Source organism: Convolutriloba macropyga, chromosome 4 (genome assembly GCF_964194025.1).
Source record: "Convolutriloba macropyga chromosome 4, txConMacr16.3, whole genome shotgun sequence".
In the NCBI taxonomy this organism is placed as follows: Eukaryota; Metazoa; Xenacoelomorpha; order Acoela; family Convolutidae; genus Convolutriloba; species Convolutriloba macropyga.
In genome coordinates, this window is record NC_134471.1 from 48233233 (window position 1) to 48259327 (window position 26095).

Here is a 26095-nt window from a genome sequence, read left to right on the forward strand (position 1 = left end):
GTAATGAACATTTTTTCTTTCAAAAAAGATTGTTCAAAACAAACAGGAGTACAGCGAGTTGGGGGTGTAGGAATTTGGATTCCTCATTACTTAAATGTCAAACGAAGGAGAGAGTTTGAGACTGCTAACACAATATTGTCGGTAATTGATATAATTGTTCACACAATATTGTCGGTTTTTAGTAATGGTATTTTATCGAATCCTTAAGGATTAATTTATAAAAAAACGAACCTTTTATGAATTCATGTTTGATGAACAATTAATATAGTCCAACTAAAAAATTTCATAATCTGTTTTCTAAGCGAATGGAATGCTGAAGTATTTAAAACATATTCAATGAGTCGCAACGCAGTTCAGTAAGTGAATTAAAATTTGAACGTGTTTTTTGGAAAATTTACCAAGAACACCGTTTTACAATTTCAATAATACCATCTGTTTATTGTTCACACACCAATATTGAGGGACGAATTTAATGCCACCCGGGATTTTTTCTTCAGATCATTTTCACCTAATATTTTTGTTAAAAATTAAGATGATGTGACTACAATTCCCTTGAAAAATTGAATGGAAACTTTGAATACTTCAAACAATTAAATATAATCGCAACATATCGCTGTCACTCAACTTTTTGGCCGGAAGTTTGTGGCCACATTTAAAAATTGACAAGATCAATCTTTCAATATCTTAATCTTTTGCTACTAAAATACTAAACTGTATAAAAATATAAAAAATACAAAAAATATAAAATATAAAAATTTAAAATAACCTTGTTGATTCCAATTTTTTCTACTATTTGCTAGAGTTGATAATTTTCTTTACTGTCATCTTATTTTGAAAAAAAATGCCATAAAAAATCATCATTTTTTTTGCTTTTGGGTTACAAAAAATTAAATAACCATTAATGTTTACTTAAATTGTGTTTTTTATTCCGACCCCTTTGAGGGGGGGGGGGAGGAACTATATACTCAAATGGTTTTTTGCTGTGACAATTTTGGCCGATCGATATATTCATCTTAGAGAGTAGAGACTGGTATCATTAGAAAGCTTGTCCAGCGTAGAATATGGAATTAAAAAGATTTTTTTTTGATATTCGTTTTTTGCAGGGAGTTATCGAGGTTTAAACTTTTTGAGAAAATAGAGTGAATTCCGTTGATTTAGTTCACATTTTCCAAAATTTTTTTGACAAAATTTTGCAAATTTTGCTAAAATTTGTTATTTTTTTTAAGAAAGTGTTGTTGCTTTCATTTTTAAACACAAAAAAATATTGTCGGCTATTTTCGTTTAATTTTTTTTGTCAAAAATTCTGACTAAAAAATTCAAAATTCAGACTTTCTCATCAAAAACAGCACGAAAAAGTTTCATTTAGTCCACTTTAATTAAATTTGCAGGATGTACACACCAAAACACCACTAACACATTCTTTGTAGACTCAATAAGGGGCTATTTCTACTTCAACTTGTGTTGCGAGTGCTCCGTTATTAAAATTTTGCCGTTTTTTGGTGACTTTACTCGCTGATTATCAAAAACGCGGCATTTATTTTTGATGTTTTGCCTAACAAAATATCTATATCTGTAATATTCGAAAAATTGAGTGCTCTTAATGGGCAAACAGCATTAGAGAAGCTAGTTTTGGACCAATCTTGCACTGTTACAATCCAAAAATTATTCGGATTTTAATCAGTCAGTCTTTTCTATAAAAATCTTCGATCTTTTTTTATTTACTAATTAAATAGCAGAACATTTCAAATCAAAGCTCACTAGTCATAGTTTTAGTTTGCTTCTTAATTAGCTCCAAAAATAATGTATCTAGTCTATTACTTGAAAGCTAATGGTCGTTTTGACACTTAAAATTATTTGAGTTTAAAGTAATTTTTGGCTGAATGAAATTTGCCTACTTTTTCTCTTAGTTTGGTCAACTTGTAGCTTAGTTTTAGCAATGCTTCTTCTTTCTTCTGAATTCAATTTCAGTTTTCATTGCGGTCAGTTTTCATTACACCTTAAGTTATGGTTTTCTGGCTTTGATACTACTAGAATTCATATATTTTTTATTATCAATTTTTTAACCATTTTTTGCGTTTTCTAGTTTTGTCATATTATCTTGTTATTGACAGTTCATATATCGCTTAATTGGCGTTCAAAAAAGGCACAATCGACAATATTAAAATCCTTAAGGATATAGACACTGGTTTTAACGGCTTCAACAAAAATTTCTCGAAGTTAATTTAGCAATTTTGTTCCTTTTATTGTTTGTTTGTTTTCTAGTCTTGTTAATTACCGGCCAATTACGACAATATTGTTGTCATGGGAAGGTGTCAAATGTTATGACTTTACTGGCTGGGTTTTTTGCAAAAAAAAGAAAATTAATTTTTGATTGTTGTCATTTTTTACGTTTTTTCGTTAGACAAAAGACATATGCTGGATAATTGCAGGTGTCAAGGGCTTCCTTTTGAAGAATCAATTTACTTACTTCACTTTGTAATTAATGGCTTTCATGTCGAGGGCCAAAATTTGACTTTACGGATTCCAAAGCGTTTTCTGGCAAAATTTATCTGTTTTTTGCATGTTGTCTATTTGTTGTTCTTTTTGTAACCGCATAAAAATTGAATACCGACAGTTCTTAAGTCCCATCTTTAGAAACACTGGTAATCGTAAACCTATGTGATAATTTGGTTGATTTCTTTTGATTTTTATTACTTTGAAATTGATTGTTTTAAAAAAAATGAGCGAAATTTTGAAATTTACTGTTTTTGTTCTTTATTGTCTAATTGTTAGCAAGCCTTATTATCTTAAGCTCTCACATCTTATCTGCTGAATTACAAGTTATTTTGTTTAGTTTCAATTTTTTCTGACGAAATTTTGACTGTGTTATTGATTTTTGTTTTTTAAACTTTGGTCACACCGAAACAGGAGGTGGAGCGAAAAAGCGAGTGATTTTGCGGCGTGAATGTTTTTCGCTCTAATTTTAAAGTAGAGTGAGAAAACCGTGTTTGAACAAAAATTCGCTTTCTCGGTAGTGGCTTTTTGTTCACCTTCGGCTATTTCACTGTAATTTCTTACTGTTTTTTTCGATTTTTTGGATCAAATTTTTTGTAAGTGGTTTTCTCAATCCATTCGTAGTTCATTCTTGACCTAGTTTTTTTAACCAAATTTCCATTTCTCGGTAATGGTTTTTTGTTCACACGCGGCATTTTTACCTTGATTTTCCGTTTTTTTAAAGTTTTTTTGATCTGATTTTTTTGGAAACGGTTTTCCTAATTCATTCATAGTCCGTTCTAGGTTTAGTTTTTTGTTTAGTCAAAGAAAATTCTTTGAATTGTGCGTCAGGACTTGTCCTGCTATGTTTTTTTTGTTTCGTCGTCTGACGCTTTTTTTTCGTTTTACATTTGTTCACACAGCAGAGCTTAAAAAGTCAAATTTTCTGAATGACTTCTTCCTCTCACTAACGGCATTTGCGCTCGTGACGTCATTTCTCACTCGCTTTAGCAAATTTTTTTTAGGTTATTTGCGTGATTAGGTTTTGATCATACGTGACTTACCTCACTCAATAAAATGACTTTTGCAATTTAAAACTTAAGTTTGTTTGAAATTGTTCAAGGTCAAAGGAACTCATATGTGCCGTAGAGGTCCCTAGAAGCTTCTGTGGGACGAATTTTAAAACTTTATTAATTTATCGGTGAATGTTTTTTACCTAGTTTTTTGAGCGGCGTCGATTTTTTTTTAAATTTAGATCTGTATCTGTTTCTATCTCTATTATATTTCACGCAGGCCTACTTTTTCGCACCTATTCCGGCAATCAGCCGGCTATGTTTTAAAACTCTTTGTACTGTTTCGGGCTAACTTAGAACACGTGCCATAAAATTTGGGAGTACATTCAAAGGAGACTGTGACCCAATACAACGGCTTCTTTTCGCGTTGCAAGAAAATTACAACCGCAGTAAAATTAGATTTTGCAGCCGCCAAAGACGCACTTTGATGTATTTTTTGAAAAAAAATTCTCAAGCTGGTCAAAAATAAACTATATCTAAAGCATAAAAAATTTTCTACAATAAATTATTTTTCTGATATCTTAATCTCACTATTGGTAATAGAAATACGTACTTCAAATACAAAAATTAGTGGTCATTAGACGTATTGTTCTATCTGTGTTTCAAGTTATTTAAAAAACTCATATTTTTGCAATTTTTTAATTCATTTTTGATCTGAATTATCTTCATATTCTCTTGACTTCCTATCTTTACTCTCTCATTTTTCGGAAAAAGTTTGACCATTTGACCACGTTTAGATGAACGAGCATCAAATAATTATCTGTTTTTTCACAGAGTTCAGAATTCTTGAAAAATTGATGAGAAAAGGAGGTTAAAGTGATATTAACTTTCAATAAAAAGAACAAAAAACGAAAAGTTGGTTAAAAAAGGAACTTTATTTGATCAACATTTAGGCCAATTATACCTGGATAATGTTCATTTTTTTGCAAATACGTTTTAGAAGAAAATTAGAAGAAAATTTTTGTCAGTGAATTTTTTGAATCAGAGAGTTCTAATTTTATTAACAATGTTAGCCTGGGTTAAAAGTAGAAATTTCTCTGAACAATTAAAGTGGGACTAATGTAAAACCCTGAAAAATGAATCAGAGAGTTCTAATTTTAATAACAATGTTAGTCTGGGTTAAAATTAGAAATTTCTCTAAACAACTGAAGTGGGACTAATGTAAAAAACAGAATTTACCAGTTTTATATCAATGTCGTCGTGGTTTGTTGAAATTAGAAAAGTATGCTTTTATTGAAGCAATCTGGAAGCGAACAAAATGAGAAACGGTTGAGCTACCAAAGTAATTGTTTTGGCAATTTCAGTGAGTTTTTTCATCAGAAAAACGACAGGCATTGTTTTCATCACATACCTGTTTTGACGAAGAGGTTAAGTGTTCTAGTGTGAATCTGGTTGAAATATGTTTTTTTAATTAAATCCGTTTACGACGACAGTTGTTATTCCGGTTTCCTATTTTCTACTCAGTATCCGGATAATGAGAATGCAACGACAAGAACATTTTTCATTGTGTAAAAGATATTTTTGTATAAATTTTTGTTGAGTCAATCCGAATCTGAGGGTGGGTTCCGTTTTGACATCAAAAACTTGATTTTCACTAAACGTTCAAAGTCAAATCCAAAAAATTTTGCGAATAAGCTTCGTATTGTTTGCAAACCTATTTCCTCAATTTGGGATTATTTTCAGCCCAGATGCTGTACAAGTAATGTCTTGCTTAGTTCTTTTTATATTTCATTTTTTTTAAAAGTATGAGTGTTTTAGTGAAATGTCTGAATCAGAGTTAAAGTTTTATTTTCTGGTTGAATTCGGTTCATTTTATAAAACTAATTCCGTTTTCGACAACATTTGTTAAGCCGTGTCCAAGTTTTTCGCTCAGAATCCAGATAATGTGACTGCAACGACAAGAACATCTTTCACTGTGCGATAGGTAATTTTGTTTGAATTGTCGTCGCGTCATTTCGTATCAGGGGGTGGGTCCCGTTTTGAAATCAAGGAACTGCTTTTTACTAAACGTTAAAAATCAACATCAAATAATGTTCGCGAATAAAGTTTGTAGCGTTTGCAAACTTAATTATGCAATTTGAGATTATTTTTAGCCCAGGCGTTACACAAGCAATATCTTGCTTAGTTCTATTTATCGATTAGCTTGTTAAAAACATTAGGTAAATTGTCTGAATCATAGTCCGCCGAATTTTTTAAAAGCAGGTTTAGCCTGGGTCGCAAAAAGAGAATTGTCTGAACAAGTAAGATAGGACTAATGTAGAATTCCGAGACCTCGTTAAACTGAATTAAAAAAAAGTCAAGTCAAATTGCTTCAACTGTTTAACAGAAAAACAAACAAGTTAAAAAACTATTTCTTGAATTAAAAATACTCTAATGTATTGGCAGCATAAGCATCTGGTCGATCAATTGAGTTTCTTAAAACGGTTCAAGTTTAACGCGGTCACGCAAAAAGAATATACCAGTATTGTATCAATGTCGTTGTTGATGGTTGAATTTAGAAAAGTACGTTTTTATTGAAGCAATCTGGAAGCGACCAAAATACGAAACGATTGAGGTACCAAAGTAAATGTTTTGTAAATTTCAGTGAGTTCTTTGATCAGAAAAACGTCAAACATTGTTTTCATCACATACGTGTTTTGAAGAAGAAATTAAGCCTTCTAGTGTGATTCCAGTTTAATTTGGTTTATTTTTTAAGATTAATTCAGTTTACGACGATATTTGGTAAGCCGTGTCCAAGTTTTCCGCTCAGTATCCAGATAATGTGACTGCAAAGACAAGAACATCTTTCACTGTGTGATAGGTAATTTTGTTTGAATTGTCGTTGCTTCATTCCGCATCAGGGGGTGGGTCCCGTTTTGAAATCAATAAACTGCTTTTTACTGTACGTTAAAATTCAACTTCAAAAAAATTCGCGAATAAGTTATGTATCGTTTGCAAACCTATTTCCGTAATTTGGGATTATTTTCAGCTCAGCTGTTATAGATTTCAGCCCAGATGATCTTTTTATACATTAACTTTTTTAAATTTCTGAGTTTGTTTTTGTGAATTGTTTGAATCATAGTTCGAATTTTATAAAACAGATGTTAGCCTGGGTTGCAAAATGAGAATTGTCTTAACAAATCAAGTAAAACTAAATTTTAAAAAAGCCAAGTGAATTCGCAAAAACTGTTTGACAGGAAAACAAACGAGTTAAAATCTATTTCTTGAATTGAATATACTGTAATGTTTTCACAGATGAGCAATTTGTCGATAAATTGTGTTTTAGAAAAGCGTTTCATCATTAACTCGTTCACGCAAACAGAATATATCAGTATCAGATCAATTTTTTTGTTGTTGCTTGTGCTTAGAAACGTATATTTTTGTTGAAACAATCTGGAAGCAAACGAAATAGGAAACGGTTGATGTACCAAAGTAATTGTTGTGGCAATTTCAGTGAGTTGTTTCATCAGAAAAACGACAGGCCTTGTTTTCATGACAAATTTGTTTTGAAAAAAAGGTTGAACGTTCTAGTGTGAAACGGTTGAAATACGTTTTTTTAAAATTAATTCAGTTTAAGATGGCAGTTGGTATTCCGGTTTTTCTAGTTTTCCAGTCAGTATCCAGATAATGTGACTGCAACGACAAGAACATTTTTCATTGTGTATTAGGTATTTTTGTTTGAAATTTTTTTTGCGTCATTCGGAATCTGGGTGTGGGTCCCGTTTTGAAATCCATAAACTGCTTTTCACGAAACTTTTAAATTCAAATTCAAAAAATTTTACGAATAGTTTTTGTATTGTTTCCAAACTTAATTCTGCAATTTGAGATTATTTTCAGTCGAGATGCTATATACAAGTATTGTCTTGCTTAGTTCTTTTTATAAATTATTATTAAAAAAACTTTGAGTTTTTTAGTGAAATATCTGAATCAGAGTTAAAATATTATAAAACAGATGTTAGCTTGGGTTGCAAATAGAGAATTGTCTGAACAAGTAAAGTGAGACTAATGTATAATTCTGAGACTCGTTAAATTGAATTTCTTAAAAAAAACAGGTTTCCACTCAGTATCCAGATAATGTGACTGCAACGACAAGAGCTTGTTTCATTGTGTGATAGGTATTTTTTTGAATTGTTGTTGCGTCATTCCGCATCAAGGGGTGGTTCCCGTTTTGAAATCAATAAACTGCTTTTTACTGAACTTTAAAATTCAACTTCAAAAAATTTCGCGAATAAGTTTTGTATTGTTTGCAAACCGAATTCCTCAATTTGGGATTATTTTCAGCCCAGATGATATACAAGTAATGTCTTGCTTAGTTCTTATTTTATATAAACTTTTTTTAAAATTTTTTGAGTTTTTTTAAGTAAATTGTCTGAATCAGAGTTTGAATTTTATAAAACAGAGTTTAGCCTTGTTTGCAAATAGGGAATTGTCTGAACAAGTAAAGTGAAACTAAATTTTAAAAAAGCCAAGTGAAATTGCAAAAACTGTTGGACAGAAAAAGAAACGAGTTAAAATCTATTTCTTGAATTGAATATACTGTAATGCTTTCTCATCATCACCATTTTGTCAATAAATTGCGTTTCTGAAATTGGTTCATCCTTAACTCGGTCACGCAAACAGAATAAATCAGTATTAGATCAATTTCTTTGTTATTGCCTCTGTTTAGAAACGTATGTTTTTGTTGGAACAATTTGGAAGCAAACGAAATAGGAAACGGTTGATGTACCAAAGTAATTGTCTTGGCAATTTCAGTGAGTTTTGTCATCAGAAAAACGACAGGAAATGTTTTCATTACATATGTGTTTCCAAAATTGGGTTGAACGTTCTATTGTGAATCCGGTTGAAATATGTTTTTTAATTTAATTCCGTTTACGACGACAGTTGGTATTCCGGTTTCCTATTTTCCACTCAGTATCCGGAAATTGACACTGCAACGACAAGAACATTTTTTAATGCGTAATAGAAATTTTTGTATTAATTTATGTTGCTTCAATCCGATTCTGAGGGTGGGTTCCGTTTTGAAATCAATAATTTGGTTTTCACTAAACGTTCAAATTCAAATCCAAAAAATTTTGCGAATAAGCTTCGTATTGTTTGCAAACCTAATTCCTCAATTTGGGATTATTTTCAGCCCTGATGCTATACAAGTAATGTCTTGCTTAGTTCTTTTTATATATTATTAATGAAAAAACTTTGAGTTTTTTAGTGAAATGTCTGAATCAGAGTTAAAATGTTATAAAACAGATGTTAGCTTGGGTTGCAAATAGAGAATTGTTCGAACAATTAATGTGGGACTAGTGCATAATTCTGAGACTCGTTAAACTGAATTTCTTAAAAAAAGAAAGTGAAGTTGCAAAAAATATTTATCAGAAAAACAAACACGCTAAAAAATTTTTCTTTGAATTTAATATACAGTAATGTATTCGCAGCATGAGCAACTTGTCGAAAAATTGCGTATTTTTCACTTTTACTAAAGTTTTTGAGAGAAACGGTTCATCAATAAATCTGTCACTCAAACACAGTTTGCCAGTATTATATCAATGTCTTCATTGTTGGTTGAGTTTAGAAATGTTTGCTTCTATTGAAACTATCTGGGAGCGAACAAAATAGGAAACGGTTGATGTACCGAGTTAGTTGTTTTTGGAAATTTTAGTGAATTGCTTGGCCAGAAAAACAACAGGCATTGTTTTCATCACATACGTATTTCGAAAAATAGGCTAAGCGTATTAGTGTGAATCCGGCTGAATTCAGTGTCTGATGTGACTGCGACGACAAGAACAAATTTCGTTGTGTGATAGGTGTTTTTGTTTGAATTTTTGTTGCGTCATTCCGTGTCAGGGGTGGGCCCCGTTTTGAATTCAATAAACTGCTTAATTGTGTAAGTTGTCTTCAAATTTAATTCTGCAATTTGAGATTATTATCAACCGAAAAGTTTTACAAGCAATAACTTAATTGAAAAAAATATTTTGACGTTCCAGTTGTAATCGGATAAAAATTATCAAATATTTTTTTACCAAACTTCAGAGGGCAACGACTTTGTAGACTAAATGTCTACTGGCATAGATTCAGAAATCTTTTTTATATGTCATCCAATCAGTAGGGACAACAAATTTTAACGCCAATTATTAGGGCTTTGATGTTTTTGTCACCCAAAGAGTGGGGGCATCAAACTAAAATCAAATTTACGATGATTCTTGCGCGAGCAACTCAAAAGGGGCTCAATTTGAAAACATCATCATCGGTAAAAAAAAGTATGTATCTAGAAGGAAGTCCTCTAGCAATGCTAATGCCTCCAATTACAAGTTTTCGTTCTTACCTGATCTAAGTGGGGAGGACAAAAGCATATTGTAATAGAGGCCTACTTCTTGTTGTGAAGAAAAGAAACGGAATGCTTATAATAATTCAATTAAACTGCTAATCTGTTGTCTTGATGACTTAAATTATGATAACCAAGTTAATTATCAATTGATTGAAACACAAAAAAATATCTTAATTATTTCTATTTATATGTTAAATTTAAAAAATCTTTTTCTTCTCTAAACTGAGATTTTCTCTCAAAGTTGACCTGCAGGAAGTACTGCAAAGCAGTCATTTCATATCAGAATGAGTTTCTGCGTAAGTATTAATTCCATTATATCCCTGCTTTCCCAAGTCGAGAAAAAAAATTATCTTGTAAGATCTCTATGTATTTGCAAGAATCTTACAAGATAAATTTTTTCTTGCAAGAATCTTACAAGATAAACTTTTTCTTGCAAGATCTTTTAAGATAAAATTTTATTGCAAGAGTCTTGTAAGATCTTACAAGATAAACTTTTGGCCTAGACTAGGGTTAAGCCACATGAGTTTCAAGATAGGTAGTTTTATTATATTTGTGAGAACTCGTTGTAGGAAGTTAATTTTGTTTAATTTAAGATCAATTCATCTTTATTTTCCACTTGAAGCGTATATGTTTTAATATAACAGCGGGGTTTCAAGTGGAAAAAGCTAAAGCGCGTCCTAGTTAGAAAAAAATGCATATCTGTTAAGAACTTCAAGGATAATTCCTATGGCTTGTATCTTATAAGATGGATCATATATTATTTAGAGACAAAGTTCATTTAAGACAAATCATATCCTATGAAATCTTGGAACACCGAGTCATTGTTATAAGATTTAGTGTTGGCTCGTAAAATCATATAAAATGTAGTCTGTGGGGAAACAACGAAGAAAAATAAAGTAGGGGTAAAATGTAAATATCTTTAATGTCAAACAATATCAAAAGGTTATGCTTCGGTTAAGATCTAGTTTGTACGGTTGATAAATTCTTATATTATTCGCAATAATACTTTCTTATATGATTTGCCCTTAGTTATATTTGCAATTTTTCTCGAGAGTGAAATTAAGTACCCTTCAGTACCTAAAAGTTGTCGACTTTTGATAAAGTACTTTATCAATCACAGAACTAGTTGCAATAATTGAGTACGATGACCTCTAAAATCCGCCTGAAAAACAATTTTGACAAACTATCATAATAGTAACTGAAGCATGGATTACTCCATACTTTAGTGTCCATATTGGTATAAACATTTTTCTTTCAAAAAGGATTGTTCAAAACAAACAGGAGTACAGCGAGTTGGGGGTGTAGGAATTTGGATTCCTCAATACTTAAATGTCAAACGAAGGAAAGAGTTTGAGACTGCTAAAATAATATTTTCGATAATTGATATAATTGTTCGCACAATATTGTCCTTTTTTAGTAATGGTATTTTATCGAATCCTTAAGGATTATTTTATAAAAATAACGAACCTTTTATGAATTGATGTTTGATGAACAATTAATATAGTCCAACTAAATAATTTCATAATCTGTTTTCTAAGCGAACGGAATGCTGAAGTATTTAAAACATATTCATTCATAAACAAATGTATCTTGCTCGGTGATTACAACTTTGCAGAACCAAAGGAGAGAAAGAAATGCTTGATAACTATACATCTGGACTTGCACCGAGCGCGACAGGTGTAGACGCTCCCACACGCATCAGTAAAGCTTATCAATAGCTTATTGATCATTGTTTTACGACAAAATTCAAATATTAGAATGAAAAGTTTTTTTGCCACCCATTGAGGTTAAGTAAAAAAATCATATTTCGCGAGGGTAAATTAGAAAATATAAAAATCGAACAAGATAAATCTCTTTGAAAAGAAAAAAATTTTTTCTTGTTGGCGAGGTTTTTGGGCATTTTTGCCGTAGGTATCAACAAGAAAATTGTGATAAAAAGTTTGGCAGAATTTCTTGTAGTTTTTTGAAAAAATGCATGAAAAAGTTGCACCTATTCGAAATTATAATTCTTCGATTAAACAATACTGCTAATCCATGGATACCAAAAGAGTTTTCAAGAATTATAAAAGAAAAATATCTTTTGTACTATAAAAAATATCTGTCAAAAATATTTTATTTTGCCAGCACTCAGAAAATCAACATAATCAACCGAAGACTGTGAGAAGCACTGTAAAATTATTTGGTTGATTTTTTAAAACCAATGTGAAGCATCAAAGCCAAAATGGAATATGTCACCAAGATTGTGTATAAAATTGCAGTTGGCAATGGTTTTAATGAAATATTTGCGGAAAGAGGGTAAATGTCCTGGAGATTTAATTCTTATCAAAATCTATAAACCCGAAAAAATCACTTTTAGCGTTGTTGCATATAACAAGCATCTATCAAAGCATTGACAAGTGAGACAAAAATGAGTCAGCGGGTGCAGTATTTGTTCATTCGTGGACCCTAAAAACACGCATTTTGTATGTTTCTGCAAATAATTCTTAATGATTTTTTTCAAAACACTGTTTTGCCAATTAATCTAAAACATGCTTATGTCACATCAATTCACATACAAGGATCATCTACATAAATGAATAACTATTGACCAATTGCAGTGACAAGAACATTAGCGAATTTTTTGAGAAAAATATGCTTACATAAACGTCGGATTACATCAATCAATACAATCTGTTGTATGATCAGCAGTTTGGACTCCAAAAACAAAGCAGTCGACAGATGCATTATTTGCTGAGATACCAATAGACATTAAAAGTTTTGATAGCAGAAGAAGTGTTTAGTCTTTGCAAAGGTATTCAAATAATTTTTGCAAAACATAGTCCTTAAATTAACGGAGTGTCATGCTTGCAATTAGGTTTTACAACCTTTTCTCGCTGAATGATCACAGAGCGACAAAATAAATTCTAAGATGTCTGGAAAATTTGAATTTATTATGGTGTACACCAGGGAACAATTTAGGATGCTTGATATTTCTTTTATGCGTGAAACAAAACTTTTAAAAAGACAAATATGACCTCGAGCTTGTACAATTGTCATTTGGGATTCATCTAGATATAGTGTTATGAAAATTGGCAGCTGCTATTCGCTCACTCTATTTGGTAAGAATAATATTCTTTTTGAAATATGGATGCATGTTTTCAAATCTTTAGTCTTGTCTCATCTGTCATTCAGCGGAGTTTTTTGTCGACAAGAGAACACGTTGTCGGCTGAAAATATACAGCATAAAAATCAACAGATTTATAGTGGCATACCATTGTGTTTTTTAGGTGTTGGTATGATCATTGCCCGGATTTTGCTCTCATATCATTTATCCTACCCGCACAATATTTTTTCCGGAGTTTAATATAATAAAACGTCGCAGAGACTTGAGTAAGTGGAGGTACATGAGAAAATGTTAAGAAATGTACAAATCGCCAACAATTACAACAGATTAAACGGACAAAACAGCTGATAATAAGAAAGTAAAAACATACTAAGCACAGTAAAGGATTCTGATTTCGAAGATTATCAGAAAGTGAAATAAATTACCTTTTAATGTAAGATCGAAAGCGAAAAATTATTTTTGAGATCTTTAACAGTGTTCATGAAATGTCAGCATGAAAATATAAAAGTAGACAACAATTCGATTCTTTCGATTATTTTTTCATATATAGGAATGAACAGCCTAATGCGTAATTTCAACCAATGACCAGTAGGTCATCAATAGATTTATGTACACTTTTGATTATTTCAATATATACTGTTGATTATTATGAAGGCATGTAACCTTTCAGTCATATTTGCTCTTACATGTTGACTGCTTTTCAGTTTGCTGAAAAACCGGAGAACAAGAGGAACCCTTCCGTAGCTGTGATTGAAGAAACGAAAAACGGTTTGATGTTTTTGCTGTCAGTCCCTCAACAGTTGCCGGAAACTGAAATCAGTGAAGAAACTCCGGCTCCATATCAAACTGCTGCAGAGGTAGAAGTTCGAGAAGTGATACTGTCAGCAGAAGCTAATCAATTTCCCGATTCGTATTCAAGCCATTTCACGTAAGGTGTCATTCAAAATGTTGAATTTCATAAACCTCCTTTTTTTCCAAACTCTTATAATTTTACTTTTTATCTTAAATGTTAATGATATTTTGTTTATTTTGAATGTTAATGATATTGTTTATTCTGCTTCTGATTTTTGTTCTTGACTAAATCAAAGATGCTAGTCAGATTAAATTGTTTAATTGGATGTATTGAAATTAAAGGTGATCTGAATTTTTTGTAGGTCAACAAGCAACCAGTCTGGTAAAACAAGACACAACTGGCAGGTACCCTCAACGGGATCGAGGCAGTTCCAAGTTCCGCCTCTCTCACCCGGCATTATTCACACGTTTTTCCTGTGTGTCCGAATGACAGTTGTGACCAAAAATGATCCCGAGTGTCAAATAAATGAAAGAATTGAAAACGGGGAAGAAAATATTAGCAAAGCAACCGAGGAACGTGAAATAGTTTTGTGGTCTGAGAAATTACAATACCGGACGATAGGACCCCCATCACCCCCAAAGTTGACCATCAAGTCAACAGACTTGCAAGAGGTAAACGCATCTAAAATTTTTGATTTCTGAGTAACTCCAAATATCCACTTGCTCACTTTTCGTGAGATAAAATGCGAAACATTTGGGAGAAGTTTTCTCTGTCATTTAAACAATGTCTTGCAAAAAAAGACAGGGGTGAGGAAAATTATTACATAAATGATGGAAAATAAGAAAGAAATGATTTTTCAGAAAGACGATGACTTCAAAATGGTTCAATTTGCTGATGATAGTTGTTTTCTATGCAGACTTGCTGCTATAGACAGCATTTAAGAAAAAATGAAAATGTTTTGGCCGAAAAAAAGAACCTATTTGAACGAAAACCTGCAAAAACTAAATGCCGATATAACGGAGTTTTATATTTAAGTAATGGAAAGAAAATTAAAAAAACATCAAATTAAAGGAAACTTTTTAAAACCTCTTTTTAAAAATGCTGCCATCTTGAAATTCAAATAGACTGAAACTTGACATTCGAAAATTAATTTGACTTTTTGTTTTTTAATCAAAAACGCAACTGCTATTCTCTCATTATCTTTTTAGGGATCAAATACCTTTAAAACAAGATTACCAGTTTTTATATCAAAAGTGCTATCTGTTCTCTATTTCAGGCTATATTTTGCAGCTAGACTACAGGTTTCAAAAAAATTATATCAATTAGACTTCTTAAATATGTTCGCCAATGGAGACCATCGAAGGCCTTCATGAGACAGCAAAAAAGTTTACAAATTTTGCGAAACAAGGGGGCCATGCATTTAATACTACGAATTGGGAAGCTAAGCAATTTGGGAAACAAATCATTCGTGTTGAAAAAGCATTTAGAATTTGAACAAACTACCCTGTGGTCTCAGGGCAGCGACAAACAGTTTCACAGGTTAAACACGCTAATAATTTTTGTAAATTCAGTTAGAGTAAATAATACCTTTGAATCAATAGGTAGGATCTCACACGTCTTACGTATAATCATAATTCGAACAACCAAAATGACGGAATAAAATTCGCTTATATGTGCAGATATATTTGCATTTTTATTTAATTTAAATCCAATCAGTGTATTGGGGAATATGCAAGTCTTTAACCACCGGATTTTATGTTTTGAAGTTACTTGTTTACAATCAACAGAATGGGAGCATTTTTAATGGAAAGTGCTATTCTAAGTTTCTACAGACAGTGTTTCAATGATGATTGACCAGATCAAGTGAAAAGTTTTTTTTGAAGCGAGAAAAACATTTCGGAAACGTTCTGAAGATAATTACTTTAATAGAGTAGCCCGATTCAATAATTCTTTGTCTCAACTTAACAGTTTTGCTAACTATTCACCACACAAAAATCCATGTCAGTTTCGAAGAGAAGTGAAGAACTTTTTGGAAGGGGAGGCATTGAAAAGATTCAAATATAAAAGTTACCCTTCAGGATGGAAAGTTTTCGAGAAATTTTAATTTATGAAACTTGATTTCTCCCCTAATCTGGGGACTACCAAGCTGGTTGTAACCATGTTTGATTGAATTCAATATTATTATTATGCATTGCCAAGAGAGTTTTTGAGTTGTTTGAAATAAACTAGTATCAGAGAATCCAGTTGACAATAATAAAGATGAGGAGGAAATGACACCTTCATTCTAGATTCGAACATTGTCATCAAAGTGAAAAGAAGAATTTTGGTGCGAAATGGAAAAGTTTATTTGATAATTTGCAAATCAATTAGTTCAAAATTGATTACTTGAAAGTTAAAAGTAGAAAAATAACTCATCATCAAATAGGATAGTAAAGAAAAATACAAAATTTTTTGGAGAAAGTTATGACTTGCTGAGATTTGCTTTTACAGAAATATGTGTTACAGAAATTTTAAAGACGGTTAGACTCGTTCTAATTTTTTACTTTCTAGGCCACGTTACAATGGTCCCTACCCGACAAAGACCTCCCGCATGAAGTTGTGGAAGCAATGTGCGGTTTTTCCCTGTTTGTTAATGGATCCCTTCATACAAACTTGCCTGCTAAAGCCAGAGTTCTCACCTTAACTGACCTCAAACCGGGTAACTTATTTATAAATCTCTTTATTAAATGGATTGATTTCTTCAGCGGGTTCTTATATTTGACGTTTGATTTTTTTTTATAAATTAATAATGTTTTTCAAACTATGATATTATTTTAAATATGATTGTGTTACTGTGGTAAAAATGATTCGTTGTTTTTCTTCATGTCAAATTGAGAAAACACGCAGTTTATATCGATGTATGGATTAAAGAAGATCTATAAAACTATATTCGTATAAATTTTATACTCGATCAGCTCATGTTTTACAAAGGATTTTGTTCATCGAATTAACCCCTTCTCCCTCCCCCATGCATTTCTCTCGTCTCAAAAGGGTTCAAATTATTAAATATCGTCTTTAGGCATGGACCACAGAATAACAATTCAACATCAAACCACACATTTTGTTGGAAACAGTTTCCAGTCAACTCCAGTCACGGTTCGATCCCCACCCGTGCCCCAAACGCCCATTGTCAGTGTCAGAGAGGAGAAACAACTAGGCCACGTGACCTTATCATGGCCTACGCATGATCAAAAAGTCGACCAACACTATGCCAACGACGCTCCGAATTGTTACATGGTTTATGTTGGTTTGACTTCGAATCCGAACACTGTTTTACATGGAAAAGTAGAAGTCAAAAATCTGAAAGTGGATTTGGATGGGAAAAATTTCGAATATGGAATTGAGAATTTAAAGATTGGACAGAGCTACAACGTGTTTGTACAGGTAATATTCAGAATTTAGAAGATGCCTCAATCCTTAAAAGAATTCTTTCAGCGTTGACTAAAAAAACGTGCCCGGTTCTATTCTGCTCCGTCTCAGATTCCGTTTTTGAGCAGGTGGGGGATCATATGATACATTATGATACCAAAAAACTACGTACACATTGAGATTTTTTAAAAACGCGACAAACATCAAATAATATAACACTCTAAGTTCAAATCAGTTCTCTAGTACCATCATTAAGCATTAAAAGTTTTTAAAATGTCAAGTAGAAGATTTATACAGTTTATACCATTTTCTATAAAATGTTCCCAATGAGCTGTCTGTTTTTGTGATTGCGGCTTCAAAATCGCACACAAAATTTCAATTGAATTCAGATTGCGACTATTTGATTACCATTCAAGTACATTCCGCTCCTTTTCTGTGAAGAAATTGACGACAATTTTTGTTTCATGCCAGTAGCATCCTCTTGTTGAAAAATAATGTCTTGAAAATGCGTTATTTTTCTGGTAATTTTTTGTAATTTTTCTGTAATTTTAAAACCTTTTGTAATTTTTCTTACATTTTTTTGTATTATTTTAAATTTTCAAATAAATAGAACCGCTAACTTCTTTGAACATCTAAAGAACAGTTTCCGCCCATCTGATTGTATTGTATCCCAAAAGATAAGTGATCTCTTGCCCGAACTCAGTTTTTATTTTATTGTCAAGAATTCCTGTTCCATTTCTGGAACGAACTTATACAACTCCTTCGCTACAAATGCCGTAAGCCTGTTTTTAATATCGGTTATATGCATATATGACGTCTCCTAGATCGGGATTTTAGGCTTAGTTGCTTTTAAATTTGTCCACGAAAGTTGGACAAGTTTATTCTCAACGCTGTAACGAAAAGTAAAAGCACAAAGCAGCTTAACCATATTTTCGGTGTAAACACAGTAAGAGTGGTTGGAAATTACAAAATTCCACGGCTTTCTTGACGCTTGAGCACTTATCAGCTGTTTCGAGCAAGAATAACGCTTAAACGTCACAAATTGTGCTTTACATAGCTTTTCGATACCATAGTGTATGAGGGTCATAAATTTATAAACTAATAAGAAGGATTGGAATTGTGCGCTTGCACATAAAATTGCGTTATGTTATTAAAATAGACAAAAGAACAGACAGTTGGTCCCCATAGACCTATCTCGCAGAAGTTACAATTATGAAAAGAAATAAGTGAAGTTTGTTGGCAACGTGAGATAATTCATGTATTCGTTTTCATTTTAAAATTTAAATTATTCCATTTAATTTCATTTGTTATGTTATGAAAGGGCTAATAAGCATTTGACTGTATATATATATATATATATATATATATATATATATATATATATATATATATATAGATATATATATAATCATTTTTTTTCTGTCATAAATCAATTGGATAAAATTCTCCCTTTTTATTTCGTTGGAATTCTGAATTAATTACCACAAAAATGCCGCGCTAGCATTGAAGCATGAATATCAGGCTATGAGGAGAAAAATAAGACGATACGTGGACGATTAGTTCCACGTCAGATAAATTACATAAAACGATTCACAAGTGATGTTAGAAGCTCGAATTTTATATTTTTGAGCGCCATCCGGGGGAGATAAACTCTATATCGTAATATCATGTTGCTCAAAGAACTACTTAGGAGGTGATTTCTATAAATAATGATTTGGAAATGGACACCCTTGTGGTGAGAACTGTTCTTGGGAGTTTAACTGAGCAGCCCAAAAGGTAGATCAGTTGAATCGTGAGAATCGGGCGCAAAAAATCCTTAGATTCTAAATTTTTTGGTAATTGTATTAAAACGTAGATTGAATGTTTCAGTGGTCGACAAATGTGAGACAGTTACCTTATTTCAATACGATTGTGTTTGTCAAAATCCCTTAGCGAAATCTTATTAAACTAGTTTTTTTTCAGCAATTTCTACAATTTGAGATGAATGTACCGAAAAAAAGACGCATCTGTCCCTGAAGGTTATTCTTTTAGGTGGAAACTATCTCCAAATTAACACTCAAACTCAATTCAGTCGTATATCAGTTCAGATCTCGAGATCAACGAAATTCTTTTTGGTATGCACCTTTTTTCATTGATAAAGACGATGAAAATTTTGTTGGGTTTTTGTCGCTTATATTTGTAACATGCATGTCACTCGAGAGCTACTGAATGAACTTTATGTTGATGAAGCATCATGTACGCTTTTATGGTGGTGTATTCATTTTTTCAGTAAATCTTCAGTGATAACGCTTTTGTAATGCCCCCTCCAAAAGATATTGATTGGCCAAAATTGGCCAAACAAAAAAGAGATGGTTTAAATTTCCTAAACCACAAATAAGTTTGAAAGGGTTGGAACAATCATTGTTGGCAAGTCTGATTAAAGACTAATTCCAACAACCAGAACCCGAGCTCTGGAGCAACAGATTTGAAATTATTAATTTTCAACACGAGATGAGCCCGGGTCGAGATGTATTATGAGAGGTAATTATGTAATATAAGAGGTGAATGCGGGAAATTTTGTAAGATAAGCTGTGAATGCGTTGAAATTACATAAATCAGACGGCGAATGCGGTGAAAAAAAATTTATCGCCTGGTAGCGGTGAATTTACACAAATTCAGCTCTCTGAAAAAAGTGTCAAAATTATTTGAGATAAGCGGTGGTTGCGATGAAGTTACATAAATTCACCGCTTAACTTAGTGGTGAACTTACACAAATTCACCGCTCAGGAAAAAAGTGTTGTGTGAGATCAGCAGTGAATGCGGTGAAATTAATGTTGAGTAAGGGAGGAATTGTTAGATTTAAGCCCCCCCCCCAAAAAAAATTACCCCAATCTTACATCTTTTTGACTCTTTTTTCTAAGCGGTGAGTTTATGCAATTTCACGACTAGAATAAGCGGTGAACTTACATAAAATCACCTCATTTCACCGCTAAAATATGTAATTTCACTGTTGAATATCGCAAATCTTACAAAAATTCACCGCGCATGTTTTATAGAAAGTAGAGTGAATTTGATTTATATTCAAAACTAAAGTACTTGAAGTTAATGAGAGATGGCGCAGGGGAAGAAGAAGAAGTGCATGACTTGCAGGAGGTTAGAGGTTCGAGCCCTTGTAAGTGTGGTGAAATGCGGTGAATTTTTGTATGTTCACCGCTTATTATAGCATTTCACCGCAAAATTATGTACGAATTTTGCTGTGAAAAAAAAAACTTCTCACCGCTTATCTTACGTTTTTCCGATTTCTCCACGACCCGGGAATGCGACTTTGTATTGAAGATTTAGAATTGAAGTTATTTGAAGGGCTAGTAGATATTCGCTTTCACATTCACTTCCTTGAATTTAAAATTATGATCGACTTGGTTTTTTTTTTTATTTTTAGTCCGAATGCAGCAACTTTTCCATCGATCCATCCGGTCTATCAGCCCAGTGTGGCATGAGGTCCCAGTTGTCGCAAGTGTGCACTTTCACAGTGTCTGCACCTCCCCTCTCACCCAAAGTGAGCATCGCTGGCTTCGACAACAGAGGCATGGATCTGGAATGGGATCCGGCTGCAACTGTCGGCAATGCCCATGTTTCAGTGAGTGTAGTGTTCCAGGTCGAGCCTCGGAGTATAGTTGTTGGTGTTTATTATCAATTTTTATGGTTCACTTTTTTACGGCTGGACACCCTAGTGATAAGTGGATTCAAATACTGCAAGAATCTTGCAGGATGATTCAAAACTCGCAAGATTGTAGCAATAATCTTGTAACATATCAATCAAGGCAGAAAAATCAGGGTACAAATGTTTTAGAAGACATCTTTGAAGCAAATTATTGTTAATTAAAAAATTACAAGACCGAAATCAAAAAAATTTTAGTCCGGATTCAAAATCTTGCAAGAACCTTGTTAGAATCTTGCAAGTTTTTGAATTCTGGAAAATTTATTTGTGTATTTTTGGTAGCTAAAACTAAATGAAAACCAAATGAAATGACTGATATCAAAATTTTTGATCAGCAGAAGTGAATCTAATTGACTTTTTTCCTAAACACATTTTTAATGTGAAATCTTGCAGGATCTTGCAAGTTTCTTGCAAGATTTTGGATTCAAATACGACTTTCCGAAAAATAACTAGACACATCCCCAGCCATCTAAATCCTTCATTTTTAAAGCTCAATTCACCTAATAAACGACGAAATCAAACGATAACTAATCTCTCGTTTCGAACAGTTGACCTTGATTTGTTCTTGTGTTCTTAAGGAAGAAAAAAGACAAATTGAAACCGAATTTTAGCTTTCCTTTATCTCGTTCTTAATTCTTACAACTTTTATCTGATACTTTTAACAAATTTATTAGATCTTAATTATCAACGTGATGAACCAAGAGGAGTTCAATTCGCATAATAAAATTGAACTGTACCGATTTTATGCAGGTTTATTTAAAAAAGTTGAAGAAAAAGACTCAATTCTCAAAGAGTGTTATTTCGGCAAGTCAATTTTTGCTAAAAAAGCAGTAAGATGACGATCCAAAGGAACCGTCATTTTACTGATAAAATGTCGAACCAAAATAACCCCCCATCATTCAAGAGGTTCGTGTAAGACGTTTTGAGCCAAAAGAGGTCCCCACAAAGACACAAAATCTTGTTATTGGAAGCAGTCTGGTGAAAAATTTGGTGGGGGATAGTACTATACCAGAAGATATCTGCGTACATGATTATCGAGGCTCAACAACCTTTGAAAAAATTGAAGTTGTAAACCAATTGCCCAAAACAGTTATCGAAACAGTTCTCATTCAGGACGAGACGAATTCAATTCTGAATGAAAAACATAAAAACATTGACGAGTTGTTTGAAAAGTATACAAATTTGGTTGGTTTAACAACAAAAACGCTATCTCTTGAGAATATTGTACTAATGCAAGTGCCACCAATTCGTAATCTGTCAAAAAACGAACATATTAATGAGCGCATTAAACTTTTTAATGATAAAATAAAGGCATTAGCAGGTGATGAAAATTAAAAAGTTGCAAATGTGTACGACCTCATGTGAGCCATGCCAAGCTATGATAGTTTGTATTATGACGATTTGCATTTCCATTACAAACAAGGTGTCCCTTTTTTTAAAAATTGTGTGCTTTCTCAGTTGCTTCCCATATCCAATAAATTAATAGCTCTGAATAACCAGCGTAATCCAAATCATTACCCAAATAACCGCAATTATTGGAGACAAAGTTACAATTATATGAGAGGTCCATACTAGTCGAGATAATTGTTTTGCTAAATATTCTTGATTTCATTTGTCTTCTTTTAATTTTGTTGTTTCAAAATGAAGCTTCAGGTCCACATTATTTTGCTTCTTATTTTGTGTGTAATCACATCAAAAAGAACTGGGTCTTCACTACTATTTCAATAAATATTGAGGGGATGTCATCGTGCACTTCTAACAATAATGCGTATCCAAAAAAGAAGATCATTTCACCTGCCTGTTAAGGAATTTTATTTACTCGTGGGTTGTCATTAGATTACTTTTGTTCTTGTCAGATGACGTAGAATTAAACCCAGGGCCACCTCTCAATTACACGCAGTTTAACACCTTAATGAAAAATACAACGATCAAGTAAAGTTTCTACATCAAAATTGTCAAAGCGTGCTCGGACAAAGGTTGCTCCATAAGAATTTTTTATCTGACCTAGGTGACAATTGTATTTCGGTCTTCTCAGAAACGTGGTTGAAATCAGTTAACGATATTCCGTTTTGATCGATAAAATCAGAATACTTGATGTACTTCAGATGTGACCGACGTACTGATCTTCAAGAGAAAAATAAAGGCGGTGGTATTCTTTTGTTCGTTCCGAGAAAATTTCATCCAAAAGCACGAGATCATCTAGAGACAATGTCAAAAGACCATTTTGAAAGTGTTTGGGTAAAGTGTAAAATAAACAAAAAGCCCGCGTTGATAAATATGCCTTACGGTCCAAAAAACAACTAAAAAATTTGTTTTTAGAAGAACTATCCCTGGATTTATGTAGAGCAGCGAATGAAAATAAAAAAAAAATTTTCTACTATGTGACTACAACCTTAATTAATTTAATTGCAAAGGAAGAAATCTTCTAGAAACTCTGGTCTTGCCGTACGGTTAACTGAATTCAAATACAACTTAAGCAACAAGAGAAACGTCAAGGACGAAGCCGCTAAGAGACTATGTTAAATGCGAATTTTTTAAAGTTCCCAGACACTAGAATCGATTCTCAAAAGTGATCACTTAGCCACACTTACTTTAATTGGTGAAACCATTAAAAATAAAAAAGAAGCTATCAGAAAAAATGTGTCTAATAAAACAAAGTACTCTAAAAATGCTTTTTCCCTAGATGTTGGAAAGATAAATTGGAGATCATTTTATTTATCAGAAAATCCTGAAGTCATGTGTAAAATTTTTGTTCGTCTTTTGAAACAGTAACTAAAAAGCATGCTCCGAAAAAGATCGTCTTCATACGCCATGAGAAGCCTAAATTAACGGTTCATCAACAAAGGATATCAAAAATTACAGTAAAAAGTTTGCAAAGACATCAAATAATAACAACAAAAATGTTTTGAAGCAAGAAAATGAAAAACATCTGCAAGATGTGTTTCCAAACTTAAAAAGTGCAAGAGAAAGGTGGAATTTTATCAACGAAATCAGAAACAGTGAAACAACACAGACAGCAATATCACGACTCAAAAACAGTTTTGGAACGGTTTTGACCAATGGAAATGATATTGCCAATCTTCTCAAATATAAATTGTCAGCGTTATTGGTGAATATTTTGGTAAAAAAGAACAGTATCAATTCTGTAAAAATGCGGCACGCCACAGTAACAAATTTATATTTAGGTATAAAACAACCAAGTAGATATTTGATATAAACAACATTTTAAATCTTAAAAAACCATTGGGTCCATCACTCATTCCAGCTTGGGCTTTAAAAGATGCAAGAGAACACATAACTGAACCTCTCTGTTTTTCGTTCAATCAATTCTTAACTGAGCAATTTCTTCCTGCCGACCATAAGCGTGCCTATGTGTTGCCTTTTTTCAAAAAAGATGATCCTGAAGGTCCGATAAATTATCGACCAATTTCCGTTACTGGAGCTCTAGCTAAAATTTTCGAAACCCTTCTTTGATATCAAATATTAGCTTATTTAGAGAAGAATAAACTGCTTGCAACAAAACATTTTGGATATAGAAAAAAAGTGTCAACTCAGATGCTCTTTAATATTGCACTGAAAAAAATCAGATTGCATCTCAATAACAAAAAACATCGTTACAGGAGCTTTTTAAGATATATCAAAAGCTTTTGATTCGATAACTCATCCTATTCTTCTGCACAAAACTAAACTTTAAAGTTTTAGTGAACAAGCAAATACAATTTCATAATCTTATCCAGAAAATTGTGTTCAACAAGTCAAATTCTCGAAGTATGAATCAAATTGGATTGCACTTAACCCTGGAGTACCACGAGGTACTGTGCTAGGCCCACTGCTTTTCAACATATATATAAATGATATGAAAGATGATACTGATGTGAATTCTAATATAATCCAGTACACTGATGATACTTTTATCTTTTGCAGTGGAAAATCAATTTCTGAATCAAAATTACATCTTGAAAAAAGTATTGCTAAATTCATTCTCTTTTTCAAGAAAAATGAGTTAAATGTAAATGAAAGCGAAACCAAATTCAAAATCTTTGGGCCGCTAAAAGGAACAAAATCGAAGAAATAGTTGTTAACGAATGTACAGCTCTCGAGAAAAAAGTTGTGAAATACTTGGGAGTTTATATTGACTGTAATCTTTCTTTCGATGAAGAAATAAAAAATGTACTTAGAAAAATGGCTGTTGGCATGAAGGTCATTTTCTCCATCAAAAAAATATTTCCAGAAAAAACTAGATCTGCTTTACTGAACGCTCTTGTTTTAAGTCATCTGCATTACCCAATTGTTCTGTTCTCAGGTCTTAACAAATCACTTTGAGTTACACTAAATAAACAACTGAACTGGGGGATAAAGGCATGTTTCAATAGAACCAAATTTGACAGGACCACTGATCTCAAGATCAAACACAAAATTTACCCGTAGAATACCTCATAAAGTATCGGGTTATTATATATTTTATAAAGCTTCCGAAAGCAGATCTACCAGCTGTTGATGAACTCAAGTTAGCCAATCTAAATACTAAAATGAATGACCGTACAAATCAGCTGTAATTTGGAGCAACCAAAAAACAAATATAATGTAAATCTGTTTTTCAAAAAAAGCTATTGACTTGTATAACGATTTTTCTTTCGCCTTGAGGCGGAATATCCTTAATAAGCCGGCCCTCAAAACTACAATAAAAAATCATCGCTGGAATGAGTTTCTAAAAGACCCAACGGTTTCAAAATTGAATTATTATCTCAAATCTCTCAAGTTCAATCTTATTTTGACTTAATTTTAGGGCGTCATTTATTCTTCTAAGAAATGTTAATTGGAGGATTAGCATTTCAAAAATTTTCTTCTTTTCTCGAAAATGTTAATTGTAGAATTAGCATTTTTAAGAATTTTTCTCAAAATTTTGATTCATCTTGCTTAACTTTTCGATATTTTAACACATTATATATTTTAAAAAAATTTAAATTTTCACAGTATGTGACGTTTGTTTCATTTATACTTCTTAACACTAAATTGCCTTTAAACTATGTTCTGTATTTTATAGTTCATACTCAAAGGAATTAACAATCATTTTTCTTTTTTTTTGATCAAACGAATTATTTATAGAGAAACCAACAGTCGGAATTTCGGCATGATCAATTTGTTCGCGCCTTAAAATTTGTGTCACTAGAAGAAAACAGCTATTGTGCAGCAGTTATTGCTGGTTTTTTGACACGATAAAATTTTTTGACAAAAAGTTCTAATAGACAAA

At 32.4% G+C, this 26095-nt stretch overlaps 1 protein-coding gene across 1 annotated transcript in view; it reads left to right on the forward strand.

Annotated features, from left to right (window-relative positions):
- LOC142338087 (uncharacterized) overlaps nucleotides 1-26095 on the forward strand; it is a 230832-nt gene that overhangs the window by 99496 nt on the left and 105241 nt on the right. The window contains exons 20-24 of the mRNA XM_075387719.1: nucleotides 13651-13874; nucleotides 14101-14410; nucleotides 16290-16437; nucleotides 16798-17162; nucleotides 20566-20763. Coding sequence (XP_075243834.1) covers nucleotides 13651-13874; nucleotides 14101-14410; nucleotides 16290-16437; nucleotides 16798-17162; nucleotides 20566-20763 — 1245 coding nt within the window. The remainder of the gene's footprint in view (nucleotides 1-13650; nucleotides 13875-14100; nucleotides 14411-16289; nucleotides 16438-16797; nucleotides 17163-20565; nucleotides 20764-26095) is intronic.